At 30.1% G+C, this 15,800-nt stretch overlaps 1 protein-coding gene and 1 long non-coding RNA gene across 2 annotated transcripts; one reads left to right on the forward strand and one right to left on the reverse strand.

The window, feature by feature from the left end:
• The first annotated feature begins 5,167 nt into the window (after window positions 1–5,167).
• On the forward strand, window positions 5,168–8,182 carry LOC121222309 (uncharacterized). The gene is made up of 2 exons (XR_005919542.1): window positions 5,168–7,452; window positions 7,677–8,182. It is a non-coding gene; the product is annotated as an uncharacterized lncRNA (long non-coding RNA).
• LOC107925015 (subtilisin-like protease SBT5.6) lies at window positions 7,580–13,761 on the reverse strand. The gene is made up of 9 exons (XM_041102800.1): window positions 13,650–13,761; window positions 13,363–13,555; window positions 13,105–13,281; window positions 12,893–13,004; window positions 12,229–12,790; window positions 12,064–12,158; window positions 11,632–11,986; window positions 11,326–11,539; window positions 7,580–11,236 (listed from the first exon to the last, which is right to left on the reverse strand). Exons 1-9 carry the CDS (start codon window positions 13,722–13,724, stop codon window positions 10,701–10,703), a joined length of 2,319 nt encoding a protein of 772 aa, XP_040958734.1. The 5' UTR covers window positions 13,725–13,761; the 3' UTR covers window positions 7,580–10,700.
• Window positions 13,762–15,800: the final 2,039 nt, after the last annotated feature.

A 15,800-nucleotide genomic window follows, 5' to 3' on the forward strand; every position in this document is an offset into this window, starting at 1 on the left:
TACTCACTTGTTGACGAGAGGTATCAACAAGGGAAGAGACAAGGGGGAGAAGGTGGTGGTGTAGAGGAAGTTGATTCATCTAAACAAGCGAAGAGCTAAAGAAAGACAAGAGGAGGAGGAAGGTAAAAGAGATTAAAAGTAGAGAGTATGCGCTTAAGGTGGCTAACAAGCGTTTATGGAGGGTATTTATAAATGAGATCTTTTTGTCTAGGAGTGGTGGCATGGTAGGTTGTTACTAATAGGTTGTTATCGTAGAGTGTGAGGGAGAAGTACGTAGTGAGGCTTATTCTTTATTCTTTTTAAGGTAATACGATGTTGTTCATAAAAAAGAGTGTTTATATTAAAAAAAAATGAGTGGCCGCTACTAGCGAGTGAAGCTCATGAGAAATAACTCGCTCGAAAGCTTAAACAACTAATGACTATGCAAAAGATGAGAGGTAGAGAACCATCCACATAGATCTCTCTGATGCTCTCTTGAAATGTCACTTGTCCAGAGGTGGTATGACATCATTAATAAAAATTTAAAGAAAATAAATATCACTTAAGAAGCCGAGTCACAAGGGAAAAGTGGCTAGGCTGAACGGAGCCAAAAAAAAGGTGTAATGGCATAAGTTATGGTTTTTTACCCAAATATATTTTAAAAAAATGAAATACCTCAATAGGTTGTTAGCTAAATTATACGTTTTTTTAATCGCACCTATCTGACAGGCGTGAATCAATTTTTTATATTAAAATATTTTATTTTTTTCTCGTTTAATAAAATATTATTAAATTTTTTCCCGAATCAATATATAACCTGGGATACGAAATATAGGTTGCGGCTATTTGATAGGCGCAACTAGTTGAGCCTATCTAACAGGCGCGACTAATTGTGCCTAACTCAGAGGCTCGAATGGTGGAGCCCACTGCTGCTTAATTTTTCTCCTATCCGATATTGTATGTTGATAGTTAATCAACTATATTCATTACTTGATATGTGATTATTATTATTAATCAAAGAACCCATTTGCTGCAAATCTGCAATTAAAAAAAAAGAATTCATTTAATTTATTTCAAAAAATACAATAAATTATTTCAAATTTCAGAAGCAAAACACGATAAATATCTAATAATTTCTCATAATTTACCTACAATAAAAAAAATTATGTTAGATTACAATAACAATATAATTAAAATTAATATAAACTATCTAAACATAAAAACATACGAATTTTAAAAAATAAAAATAGAAAAATATACATACTTGAGTAGTTTATTTCAAACAACCTATAAAATTATATAACAACAAATTTAATCAACATTTTAATAAATCAATAAAATTTTTTAAATAAATAAAAAATCAAATAAAATTACATTATATAAAAATTACATCAAAAAATCACAAAACAATTTATATAACCTAATCATAAATTACTAACAAAATAACTGTAAAATTATTTTTTAAAAAATACATTACTAAAAAATCACAAAACACATAACTAATATAGATTGAAAAAATGTTTACACAATCTATCAAGGTTGATAACAGATTTTTCTCCCTTAAATTACTTATGCCAACAATATGTTCATGTATGAAATAAATTCATGTACATGCATTTAACTTTTAACATTGATGTTTGTGGGTGTTAAATTTTTTAATTAAAATTTTAAATAATTTTAATAAAAGCATTTGTCAATATCTTAATTCATACTTATAGTCAACCCTAAAAGTGCATTAAATGAAATTCGAAGATTCATATCCTACTTGTTATTGTAGATAAAAATATCCATATCCCATAATTTTTCACACAGCAAAAATTCTACTCCAATTGCTCAAAATAAAAATTTTAATTTTGAGTTTTGGGAAACGCTTTTAATTGACACTATTAATGTATTATTATCAATTTTTAAATTTTTTTAAGTTGCTGTTAAGTATTGGTATGTTAATAATTGATTTATATTCTTCAATATTTCTACAATCATTTTTTTATAAAAATAATTTTAAAGTATATAAATTTATGAAAAGAGTCAGTTATGATTAAACCTGGACAAATTGATATCCAAGTTGATATAAAAAAAATTAAATGAGTTAACGGCAACTATTAACATACTAATACTTAACAGTAACTTAAAAAAAATTAAATGAGCTTAAACATCATTTGTCTAAATTCATTTTCAAAATGAAACCATTCGCGCCTACCTGTCAGGCTCGATTAGTCGCGCCTATCTGACAGGCGCAATCGATTTTTTACCTTTATTTTGACCCGTTGACCGTATTTTTACCTGTCTATATATTTAAATATTTTTAATAAAAATAAAAAATTAATATTTTATTTAAACAAAAAATATATATTTATAGACACGATTAAAAACAATATATCATTTCAATAATTAATTTAACTGATAACCTATTTAGATATTTAAATTATTTTTTTTAATATATTTGGGTAAAAAACCCGCGTAAGTTAAAATGATTGGGTGGAAAAGGCGTCAGTTTAAAGATATAAATCCATCCATCAGCTCGGGACATAACCCACGGCTTATGCGGCGCATAAAACAAGAGAGTGGAGTGGTGAGGTCCACCTAATCTATCTCTGGATGATTTCTAAGAAGACAATCCAATTAGCTATTGACACGTCGTACATGACGCCAACTGCTGTGCAATCCAACACGAGGTCTAAGGGAATCTCATTATTCCTTGCCCGCTTAGGTGCCACGTTGTTAGCCGTTTTTTTCGTGCAAGTAATTAATAGTATAGTATTAAGAAGAAAAACCAAAGTACAAATGGAAGTTTATTTTTTAACACTCTTTTCATTAACAAAAACATCTTATATTTCTACTCTAATTTTATTATTATATTTTTATTAATGTCCTAATAGCAACGTGATTAGTACGATTCAAATTCAAGTCACACTTTAAACGATGAACATATTGATTATCAGACTAACACACGAAGTTTAATTTTATTATTGTATTTCAACTGTAAATTTTATAATATTATCATCATAAAATTTGAATTTGAGAGCTATGTTAAAAAAAAATTAAGTAATACATATTATTTGTTAAGACTTATAAAAGGATATAATGCGGATTCAAAATCATATCAATATTCATTCCTTTTAGTAAAATTATATACTGCGGATTCAATTATTAATAATAAAAAATAAATAAAATTTTTAATAGAAGGAACAAAATATAATCTAATTTTCACGATTTTTCACTTCCCTTTCCGTATTTCCTACACAAAATCTACATATTACCAATATCATTAAAAATAAAACATTTGAATCTATATATTAAATAAAATTTAATTGGAAAATAATTACATACAAAATATAAATATAATATAAAATATATTATAAAGGTTAAAACTGTCATTTAGTCTAAAAGCACTTTTGTTAACCGCAAAAGCTAAAAAAAACTGCTTTTATTTTTAGGTTCAAAAGCATTCTCGCTCTAAAAGTTATTTGTTTAACATTGCTTCTGGCTTGAGAAGTGCTTTTGTCCCAAAAGCACTTTTCAAAAACAATACTAAACAAAACCTTAGTAATATTTGAAAGGGATAAGACAAGACTCTTCAATATTGGTTTTTTTAAAAAAAAATTATTATTACAATATTCAGAAAAAAGAGAAATAAGGTTTAAACTTATATCATTTAGGCGCTAGATGAAAGAAAAAATTATTTTTTTACAAAATAAAGTATATAGAATGTTTTTGTTATATATATATATATATTATAAAATCAATAAAAACCTATACATAATGAAACTTGAACTTAAAGCACTATGAATTTTGAACTTTCAGCTTTCATATTTCAACCAAAATTTAATTTTTTTAGACATAAATTTTAATAAAAAAATATACATAAAATTCTTCCCATTGAGCATGCAATCATGTAGACATTAGTTGAAATTATAAAACTATCAAAATTTGAAGGTAGAAAATACCCACACCATCAAGGTTTATAATATACATTGTTTCGCTTCTTTTGTCCTTATAGCAAAAGGAATATTAAGATAGTAATTAATCATTTTGGGTCCAATAGCAAAGTGTAGTCTACGATAAATATATAGTTGGTGACGTACATATAATCTCTTTTCAAAGAAAATGACCCCTCAACCTTCCTCCCTCCATTCATTCATTTTCCTTATTATATCCAACTTTTTATGATATTTTTCCAACACTCTAAACCAAAATTTTGGTTCAAATTCTTAGTTAGTGAGACTTAGTGTCACGGCATTTGCATTTCGCAATTTTTCAATCAATTTTGAGGTTTATCCACCCCAAAATTCCTACATTAGGTATTAAGTTTTAGGGGTGCTTAAATTGAATTTGGAATCTTTTTTAATTTTTTTTTATAAAAAAATTCCATTAATAAAATTTTAAGATGTATTTATGCTGGTATAAATTATAAATCAATCAGCTGAGGTAGAGTTGTTTATGGGCCGCATCAAGTGAAAAATTTAGGTCTGTTTTCTAGCCCAACTCAAAAATTGGGTCTAAAATTTTGCTCAAACTCGACCTGAATAAAAATATTAAAATCCGAACCCGACTCAGCTCACCCATGTTAAATTTTTTTATTAAATACACTAAAAACATTATTAAATGTTTTCCAACAAATGAAAAGAAATATACTTAAATAACAGCAGTAAAATTAATAATAAAACAAGAGTTATACAATATCCAAATAATAACAGCAGCGGTATTTTTTTCTACAAATTCAGGCCGGGCTAAAAAAGCTTACCCAAGGCCTGACCCGTTTAAAAAATGAACCTTATTTTTTTTATCCAAACCTATTTTTTGGACCTATATTTTTACCAAAAACCTCCCATTTTTCGAATTGGACTTCAACTAAAAAAATAAAATTTTTTATGCAAATACTAGTGAAAATTAAATTATTTTTCGTATGAGTATCTAATAAGTAATAAAGGTAAAAAATCTTTAAATTACGTGTGTGGATGATAAAAACAATTTGAAAGAAAAATTAAAAATATAGAATATGGACTTAAGAAGTGTACATGAATAATTTGGGTTGGGCTCATGTATTGTAACAACATATAGTTGCTAAAGTCTAAATTATTTCTCTGTTTTAATTATTTATATATAAATGCTTAGAATTACTTGGTATTTTCCTAAATCTTTAATAGAAGGACATCATCCTACATTAATAACAATATCAATATTAATTGAATTGATACTCGATTGGCTTAATATTTATATTATTGTATCACATATTTAACTTTCATAAAATATAAATTATATCATATAATAAAAGAGAATCAATACATTCACATATATAAGAAATGTAATAACCCAAATTTGCCAGGCAAACCCAAAATCAATACGGCCCAACTAGCCTAAACCCAATTAGCCTAAGCCCAATACCCTAGCCCAACTCAGCCTAAATCCCAACCTAATGGCAGAAACCCTAGCAGTGAGCAAGCCTCAGCGCCGCAACAGCCCCAACTCCTCCACGTGTACCCAGCCTCTGCCCTCGCACGTGTGCCACCGCCATGTACCACGCCTTCACGCGTTGCACCGCGCCACGTCACCGTACGGCCGTACACCTGCAACGAACACACAGCAGCAAAAAACAACAGAAAAGGGGTGTCGAAACCGTTTTTTGAAAACAAAAATTTTAGTTTCGACTTAAAAATAAAAATTGGAGTCGCCACCGATCCTTTATTAAGGTGTGATCGGCGCACCTTAAAAATAATTTTGGTTTGCGAAATTTGAGAAAACAGGTTCGAGAGTCAGTTACGCACGAGGAAGGATTAGCACCCTCGTAACGCCCAAAATTAGTACCAAATTGATTTTATTTATGCCTTGGTGTCGAAAACTTGAAAAGATTTTAAAAGGAAACTTTTTTATTTCATGAATGAATTAAAATGATAAGACATTCTTATTTCAAAGAAATAAAACACTACACCCAGTGAGTTAGGGCACAATGTTTTTAAATCCTCAAAATACCCGAATATTGCCTTTTGCTTTTGAAAATTCTTATTTCGAGAAGAAAATGTCATGACCAGTAAGTTAGGACCCAACATTTTTGAATTCCCGAGAATAAGCTTTTATTTAAAATTTGCGAATTTATTGCAAAACAAATACTTGGGTTTCTAAATTCATCGAAAAATAACCGCAATCCAGTAAGTTAGGACACGATCTTTCTCAAGAATCATGAATGCCAAATATTTTGGAATTTATAAAATAGGATGATTTAAATACTTTGAGAAAATCTAAATATATATTTTTAAAAGGGATGCTAAAAAGGGTTAAGGTATAACATGAAACGAATACTCTAATTTCAAACATATATGAATAAATATTTACAAATATATATACAAGTAGGTATAATATACAAATAAGTTTACAAGTATGTGTACGCATATATATCTAACACACATATAAGTATACACATAAAAAGGGAATGAAATACATAAAAACTTATAATAATTTCTAAAAATGCATGTATATATGTATATGAGAACTGTGAAAATAAAGTAAAAATATAAAAAAATATGTACAATATGTATATAAAATAATGGAGCATATATAAAATAATAAAAATGTTTATAATAATTTAAAAACAAAAATATATATATTTATACTATAGAAAATGAATGTATATTTTAAGCTATAGGATGGGAAATACATATGTATTAAAATATGTTGGTATACATATATACATACGTTTGTAAAAAAAATCTATGAAGGATAATATATAAAAAAACGTATATTCATATTTACAAAAGTAAAAAAAAATATTAAGATATAAAAGTATATATATATAAAAATGTTTGTATGTACAAAAATATATGTATGTATTAAAAAGCTTTTTTTAAAAAAATGTATGTATATATATTATTTTAAAACATGCGTATAATAATAATAACAATAATAGTAATAGTAGTAATAATAATAAAGTCATAATATAACACAATTATAAAAAATGAATAAAATAGTTAATAAAAGGGTTAAATTGAACTAAAAAAAGAAAAAAAAAGCCAAATTCGAAGTAAATTTGAGAACAGGACCACATTGAATGCGCGCACAACGGTGGAGGACCAAAAAAGAAATTATCCCCTCCTAAAATGCTGCGCATTGACACTGGCTAAAATGAACAGAAACAGAAACATTTGGGCTAAATTTAAAAAAACAAAAATTGGTTTAATAAAAGAGGGCGCAAAAGAGGGAGGACTAGCCGCGCAATTTCCCCACTTAGGGTAGAAATGCACAGACCCAACACCCGCCATACGGCGCCGTTTCATCTCAAATATAAAATCAACATTTTCTTAAAAAAACCCATTCTCTGTCATTTTACAGCAAAACAAAGAAACCTTGTAAACCCTAGCCTCTGCTAGGGCTTCAACTCAGCTGCCACCGTCGCCGTCCTCGGCCAATCGGCCTCCGTCGACGCCCCGATCTCAGATCGAGACAGAGAGGGGCACCAACTCGGTGATTCCGACGAAAAGGGTAGGTTTTCTCTTCCTTTCTTTATATTTTAAGCAAAAATAAATAAATAATGGCGAAACTAAAAAAAAAACCAAATATATATATGTACAAATGAAAAAAAATGAAAGAACGATAATCGAAAAAATGGTAAAACAGAAAAGAAAACCTTTTTATTTCAAAAAAGAAAATTTCCTCTTTGCCTCTGTATTTCTCGTATTTTACACAGAAATCTCCCCCAAATACAGATTAAAATCGGCCTTTAAATAGCCGAGAAAAGGAAAAGAAAATAAATCAAAAGAAATCCCCTCTGTTTTTGTTAGCAAGATTTTTGCCGTTCTGTTTGTGTTTGTTGCTGTGGGTTCAACGTGCAAGGAAGGCGCGAGATTCGTGGCGGCGAGGGGCACGATGTGCGATATCGACGGGCATGACGCGCGGAAGCAGTTGCTGCGCTAGTTACTGCGGCGCTGAGGCAGAAGCTAGGGTTTCTGCTATTCTATTTTTTTGTGGGCTAGGGTTAGTTTGGGTGTTTAAGGTTATTGGACCTAGGTTTAGCTTATTTTTTGTTTTGTAAGGGCCCGGGTAAATTGGGCTTATTACAAGGGGCAACAGAGGGGATTTGGGATTTATTTTATTTTTTCTTTTCTTTTCATTTTTCTGTAATTTTGGCTATAAAGAAGCCAATACAAACACTGTAAAGGATACGCAGATTGAAATACAAAAGACAGAGAAATCAAAGAGGGATTTTTTCTAAGGTGGTTCTTTTCCGTTTTTCTTTCTGTATTCTCTTCTTGCTTTTTTCTTTTTTGGGTCACATACATATAGAGATAATAAAAAGAGGCTTAAGGAGGAGAGTTTACCTTCATAGTAAGACGGTCGGATCCCTATCTCTCTCGTCGCAATCGGAGCAGATGGGGATCTGAAGGGTGGAGCTGCGACAGAAACTGAAAAACCAAGCGGCGCTCTGCCTTCCTCCTACCATTTCAAATGAAAACCTTTAGATTTAGGGTTTCTTTTTTTAGTTTTCAAACGTTTTCAAAAACGGCAGCGTTTGGTGCCTAGACCCGATGACCCGACCCGATTCAAGAAGGAGGATCCGCGTGCTTTATACTGATGGTTTATTTGCGCAATGAGTCCTCCTGTTCTCTCAATTTGTTTTGATCTAATCCCTTTCAGTTCTTTTAATTTTGGCCATATAGGTTTATTTTGTTTTCAATTTCATCCACTCACCAGTTGAGGAGACATACGTCCAAAACGACGTTGTTTTCAAGGATCTGACCTGGCTTCCTAGACTGGTGCGCTTAATTGTTGCATTAGTCCCTTTAATTTCAAACAAATTTCAAATCGGTGCTCTTTTATTTTATTTATTTTTCAAAATTCGCTCCACATTTTCAATGTTGTTTCGTTCTGGCCCATACTGTTGCAATGCGTTTTGAGGAATAGGGAATATTGCCTATTTGGTCCCCTATGAAATACGCGCATTCCATTTTGGTTCTTTAATTTAATTTTATTTTCTGATTTTCCTTATGATTTTGGTTTTGAATCTGATTTAATCCATATTTTAATTTATTCATTTTCTAACATTTTATTTTGATTATAAACCTAGCATTATTTGAATATTTAATTAGTTTTAATATTGTTTTAAAATTTATCATTAAAATTATTTAGAATATAATATACTATTATTTTAAACTAATATTATCTACGTACCATACATAGTTATTTTAATTATAACCTTAAATGTATTATGAATTTCTACTTAAGTTTTATAATTAATATTTCTTTTTATATTTATCTAATATAGTTTGTAATTCTATAACTTTATAATATTTTTCAAACTTTCTTTTCTTTTCCATCCAAATATAAAAAGTTATGTGTTGATAGTTTCATGTATGTATTTTTAACTTGTTTTGAAATATATATTTGTATATATGTTTTAAATCTTATATACACTTTATTTCTTTTAAAATACTCGATCCCTTATATACTTTTACTTACTTCAATTTTTGTACATATATTACCATACATATACTATTATAAATTTTTTTATTTTGTATGTATCGTTTATCTAAATTAGCATATACATTATTTTGAGTTTCTTTTCGTACAATACTTATTTTAAAATTTATTTTTATATTATTATTTCATATAGTATTCTTTTTTAACCTTTTTGATATATTTTAATATTCATTTTGTTTTAGTCGAAAACTTATTATATTTTATTTATGTTATTTCACTTGGCATTTCTTTTAAAATTGACTATTAATTCATTTAGTTGTTGAATGTTGATATTTGTATTTGCATGATGTGTGTTGGATATTATTGCCCGCATAGATTTTATATTGTTTATTCGTATTTCTTGATTACTGATGATTATTAGTATACTTTAGCCTATAAATCATTGTTTCATGTTGTACATTAGCATCCTATCGCATTTTTTTATATATTCGGTTTCATTAGAGTACCAAAACCATTTTATTTCATGATTTTCAAAAAATGCTTGGTGTTCATAGCTCTCGAGAGAATTGTGTCCTAACTTACTAGGCTTCAATTCTTCTTGATGAATTTGAATAGCCAAGTGTTTATTTTGATAAAACCATACAACTTTAAAATAAAGCTCTTGAGACTTCAAAATGTTGGATCCTAACTTACTGAATACAATATTTTGTTATCTCGATTTTAAAATAAAGGCAATGTTTGATGTTTAGAAATTTCGAGGAATTGAACCCTAAGTTACTGGATTTTGATTTCTCGATTGACTTAAATAATCGAATAACCTTCTAAAAAAGGAGAGACAAATTTAATTTCGATGATTGAATTGTTGCACACTAACTCACTGAGTGTGGCAATTTATTTCTGCGAAATAAGTGCGTCTTATCATTCAATTTAGTTTATTCAAGTTTTCTCACTAAATGATCGTATTTTAAAATCTTTTCAAAGTTTTGACATTAAAACATCAAACAATCAATTCGGTACCAATCTTGGGCGTACGATGGTGCTAACCCTTCCTCGTGCGTAATCGACTCCTGAATCTATTTTCTCGAAATTTCGCGAACAAAAATCATTTTTAATGGTGAACTGATCACACCCTAATAAAAGATCGGTGGCGACTCCATTTTCATTTTCAAAGTCGATCCCCATTTTTTAAAATTTGAAAATGGTTTCGACAAGAAATATTCATAAAGCACTTAATTATAATTATTCTATTATATTTCTAAAACAAAAAAAAAAACTCGAAAAAATCCACTACCAAAAAAAGTATCTAATAAAAACTAAGGTAAAAAAACAGCAAAAGGACTCCTTACGAGATGTCGACCATCACTCCACATGTACCAACCAAACACATATTGATTCCTCACCGAGTAATCATTTGCAGGAAATATTGTCATGGTGAAAGAAAACGACTGGCCAACATGGTCGAAAACCAAAACAGTTGGTGAAACAAGAATGCTGACCCCTTGCGGCAAATTCCAACTGAACTCGTATCGGCTTTGGCCGTCGAATACGTTGGTGACCGTCCTCGTAACCGTGACCGGACCGTAAAGGTTGGGTATCACAAACGATGGATAATTCAAGTTCAGTGGTGAAGCTAGCTGATTTGGGCAATTGATTTTGGCGTTCACTTTGTTTAAAAGCCCGGGATTAATGGTGCAAAGGTAATGAAGGTAGTCATCATACGAGATATCGTAGACGAGACCCGGATCGGATGCTTTAATAGGCTGGAAATGACCCGAACCGAAAACAAATGGAGTTGCGGGATTCCCTGTATAATCCTGAATTGGATTGTTTAAGTTGTCTGTTACGCTAGCTGCATACAAATGAAATGGTTTAAATAGTTTATCAGTTCGAATGGGTTAAATTAATTTCTGGATTTGGGTTTGGGTCATTAGTGATTACCTGTGGTCATTAGAGCAGATTTTATAGCTGAAAGGCTCCAATTGGGATGTACGGCTCTAAGAAGTGCGGCGACGCCAGAGACATGGGGGCATGACATGGATGTTCCGGAATACAAATTAAATTTCGTCGATCTGCGATCGTACGGAAGCTTTGTAGGAGACGATGCTTCACTCCATGCTGCCAAAATTTGCAGTCCAGGAGCCGTGATATCCGGCTATATCATAGAATTATAGAAAACAAATTAGATGCTATATAATATATAATCTCTCAATTATATAGCATGTTATAGGACTCATCACAAATTACTTTGAGAAAATGTGCATCAACATGATTCGGACCGCGACTGGAGTACCCTGCCATGAACGGTGCAGGAGTATACGACACTGATTGGACCGGAAGGATCCTTGCGGTAGGGTATGCGGTAGAGTAAATGTATTGAAGGATCGTAACCGCACCATCATAACCCACACCGGTTGCAAAAATAAAATGACTGTCGTAAAATATTGTATTTCCGTTGTCTTGGTTATTGGCTAAGATGAGACCGACGCCACCAGCTTTGCTCACTTCGATGCCTTTATCTACGTTTCGTCCCTGTCCTATGAAGCACAACACAATCTTCCCGTTCACCTTATAAGAGTCAAGTGTATCAGGTTGGCATTGCCTAAACCATTACATATCCTCATTATTCAATATTATGTATATATATGTATGTATATATGTATATGACAATATACTTACGTTGCAAGGTATTGAGGTACACCAAGGCGAGCTACGTCTCTTGCGTAAACTAAAGGGTACATCTGACTCATTGCGTATGGTGAAATGCTATATCCCTTCTAATAAGAAAAAAAATGAATGAAATATGATAATTACGATGTATGATTGAATCGGATTAGATTTTACTTGGATTTTCATGCCGTTTCCGAGCAAAACGGGTGAAGAGAATTGCCGGTCGATGCCACTAGCGGCGACAGTTATCACCCAGGGTGCTATGTTAGCCAATGATGCTGGGGAAGGACCGCCGTTTCCAGCACTACATACAGTGAGGATGTTCTTAGTCGCGGCATGCAACGATCCGATGGCAATGACATCTTGGTCTAGAGGGGAATGCTCATTGAATCCTAAGGAGAGGCTAAGTATGTCAACACCATCACCTATAGCGTCGTCGATGGCAGCTAGAACGTCTTCATCCATGCATGTGTTCCCATCCGATTTAGGCTTACCGGGCATCGCCCAACAGGCCTTGTATATGGCAAGACGGGCCATAGGAGCACCTCCAGAGGCAATACCAATTGCAATCCCACCGAGCGCAGCCGCATTCGGAACTTGTCTGCCAGTAGCTGTGGAGGCCGTGTGTGTTCCGTGGCCATCGGCATCCCGCGGTGAGAGGTAATCTTCAGACGGGTTTACTGCACCAAACACGTTATAAAAACCCTTAACATAGTATCGAGCTCCGATTATCTTCCTACATCAACAAAATGATACGGAAGAATTAAACACAAAACATAACAAGTATATTGTACGTCATTAAACAATACATATCATAACCATACATAATTTTAATCACCTATTGCAGTGAGATTTGTTAAAAGCAACCCCTTCTTGGCAGATTCCTTTCCATGTTTTCGGGACTGGATCCATTCCTACGTCTGAGAAGCTCGCCGACTCCGGCCACACACCTAAATAAAAAATATCCCAAAACATAATCATGAAAAATACAATACTGTACACTTTTAGTTACCTATAAGTATATAATTCGAGTTAAACTTTAATATTTACCACTATCAACTACACCAATAATTTGATTTTTGCCATACTGAGCATTTAACAACAAATCATCTCCCATTTGAGCCCTATTCCATGAATGATCATTCAACCCTACAAAATCCCATGATCTTGTCGTCTGCGATCGGTATTTTCCATGTGAAGGAATCACCGACACAACCTCCTTCATTTCTATCCAAAAAAAAAAATTATAATGCCATAATCAAAGAAAAACAATATATACACATACGTATAAGGGTGTAAAAGAATTACTAGAGAGCTTAGAGGCTTCATCTGGGGTAAGCTTAGCAGCAAAGCCATTAATGCTGTTTTTGTAACTATAAAGAAGTGAAGATTTAGCATCTTCATGGGATTCTTTCACAGAATTCAAATAAGAATGGTGGGTATTTTCTATCTCATGCAATGTTTTCTTCCCATCATGTTCACCAAAATATACAATGTATACCTACGTAGAGAAAGAATAATTTAGTTATATAATATTTTTCTTCAAACTTGAAATTATTAAGAAAAAAGAAGAAGAACAAAGTGAGTATATATACCTTTGTCTCTACTGATAAAGCCAAAAGAGGAAGGGAAATCAAAACAAGAAGCAAATAAAAAATTGTTATCTTCATGTTTAGAGAGCATACAAATTTTTTTTTTTTGAAAGAGAAAATGAAATACTGTAAATTTTTAGTAGAATAATTTTACTTAAATAATTGTTCCTTTTAAAAAAAAATGCAAGAGATATAAACACTATCTTATTAATTCAAAAATTCTCTTTTTAAATTTGAATAAGATTTATCTTATTTAAAAATTATAAAGCTTTTTTAGTTCGAAATTCTATCTTTTTAAAAAATGAAATTACTTATAAATAGTTATTAGAATAATTTTACTTAGTTAAATATAAACTTCAAGAGATATAAACACTATCTTATTAAATAAAAAATTATTTATTTAGTTATATAAAATTTGATATTTATGTAAGATTAATATTTGTCTATATACTTTTATATAATATATACATGAAGCTCCTTTGACACTAACTTTCAATGATTATTTTTTCCTTTTTATATTACGTTAATAATGGTCTTCCTATTTTATAGGTTATATTAAGAAGGTTAAATTTCAATTTCAGTCTTATACTTCTTTCAAATTTGATTTTTAATCATTATACTATAATTTTCAACCTATATTATTACCCAACATTTATAATGTAATTTGTTAACCTAAATACTTTATTATGATTAAAATGTTAATTTGAATTTTAAGAATTGTTAATACCATTAAAATTCTCTTTTAACTTCAAATACATTACAATAGTATTTTAACACATTAATGTTACTTGGTGAATTTAATAGAAGAACTTTAACGATGTTAACAACTGAACCTGAAATTTTAAATTTGAAAGTAGGATTAAATTCTTAGAAATAAAATTATAGGGACTAGATTCTAAATGTACAAAAACTCGGAGCATATTGTGACATTTAAATTTTAACAACAGTCTTATTACTTGACACTTAAGAATACTACTCCAACAAAAAAATTATTTTATCAAAACGAGTTCTTATGGGTGTTATTAAGAAAAATCTTAATCATTAGTTTCAACATTATTTAGTTTATTACATGACTACCAAGTGAAATTTTTTAATTTCAAAATGTCAAACGATGAATTTAATAGAAGAATTTTAACAGTGATGACTACTTGAATTAAAATTTTTAATTTGAAAAGTAGAGAGACTAAATTCTTAAAAATAAAAGTGTCCATATTGGTGTATATATATACATATATATAAAGTGTCAATATGGATTAAAATCAACGTAGTTAGTATCATGCCGGTGAACTTATTATTTTTGTTTTGGTATTGGTACATACCGGCACCAACATGTTTCAATGTACCATTTTGGATTTATTAGTGTTTTTAAATATTTTTCACATATATATTTATAGTTTCATTTTTATTTTCTTGATAAATTATATACACATTTTTCATATATGTTTATAGTTTGATTTTTAGTTTCTTAATAAATTATATATTATTTTGATAAAAAATAAATTATCATATATTATATATACATGCGAATATATTTCAACTACATCCATATAAATATATTTATATGTAAATATAAAATTTAAAATTATTAATTAAGTTCAATAATTTAATATAATAGATTTTAATTTTAAAAAATAAAAATTAGTTTAAAATTTTAAAATTTTAAACCAACCGATATGGAGTTTGGACCGGTATGCATCGATATAATCCCGTATTGATCGAAACAGATTGAAACATATCGAAATGTACCAAAATTTTAATCGAAACAGAACATAAATTTTTAATACCGATTTAAGACAATTGATATTGATATAAGTACGGTACCGACTACCATGGTACTTAAAATCATGACAAAGACATGGGCTTGGGTTATTTTTCTATATTAAGACTATCTTAAAAGAGTTTATACATGGACAAAAGAAAACAATTTCATTAAATCACCGTTTATTTTCCTTACAAAAGTAGTACTCGGGTTCTCTGGTAAAAAATAATTCTTGTAATAATGTGTTTATAGAATACAGAGGATTAATTATTGATTTTTTTTGATAAATACCTTAAAAAATAACAAAAAGAAATTCTTGCAATAATTTCACAGCATCTTTATTAAATTATTTTAATTAATTCATGAAGGTTGGTTAATATATAATATTTATTTTG

Source organism: Gossypium hirsutum, chromosome D10 (assembly GCF_007990345.1).
Source record: "Gossypium hirsutum isolate 1008001.06 chromosome D10, Gossypium_hirsutum_v2.1, whole genome shotgun sequence".
Lineage (NCBI taxonomy): Eukaryota > Viridiplantae > Streptophyta > Magnoliopsida > Malvales > Malvaceae > Gossypium > Gossypium hirsutum.

What these genes read in the sequence shown, in the direction of transcription:
- LOC107925015 (XM_041102800.1), bottom strand. Translation starts at nt 13,724, where the DNA reads ATGAAGATAACAATTTTTTATTTGCTTCTTGTTTTGATTTCCCTTCCT. An exon ending in GAAACGGCATGAAAATCCAA is followed by an intron (nt 12,159 to 12,228) that starts GTAAAATCTAAT and finishes TCTTATTAGAAG; the next exon opens with GGATATAGCATTTCACCATA. An exon ending in ATCTGCTCTAATGACCACAG is followed by an intron (nt 11,237 to 11,325) that starts GTAATCACTAAT and finishes ATTTGTATGCAG; the next exon opens with CTAGCGTAACAGACAACTTA.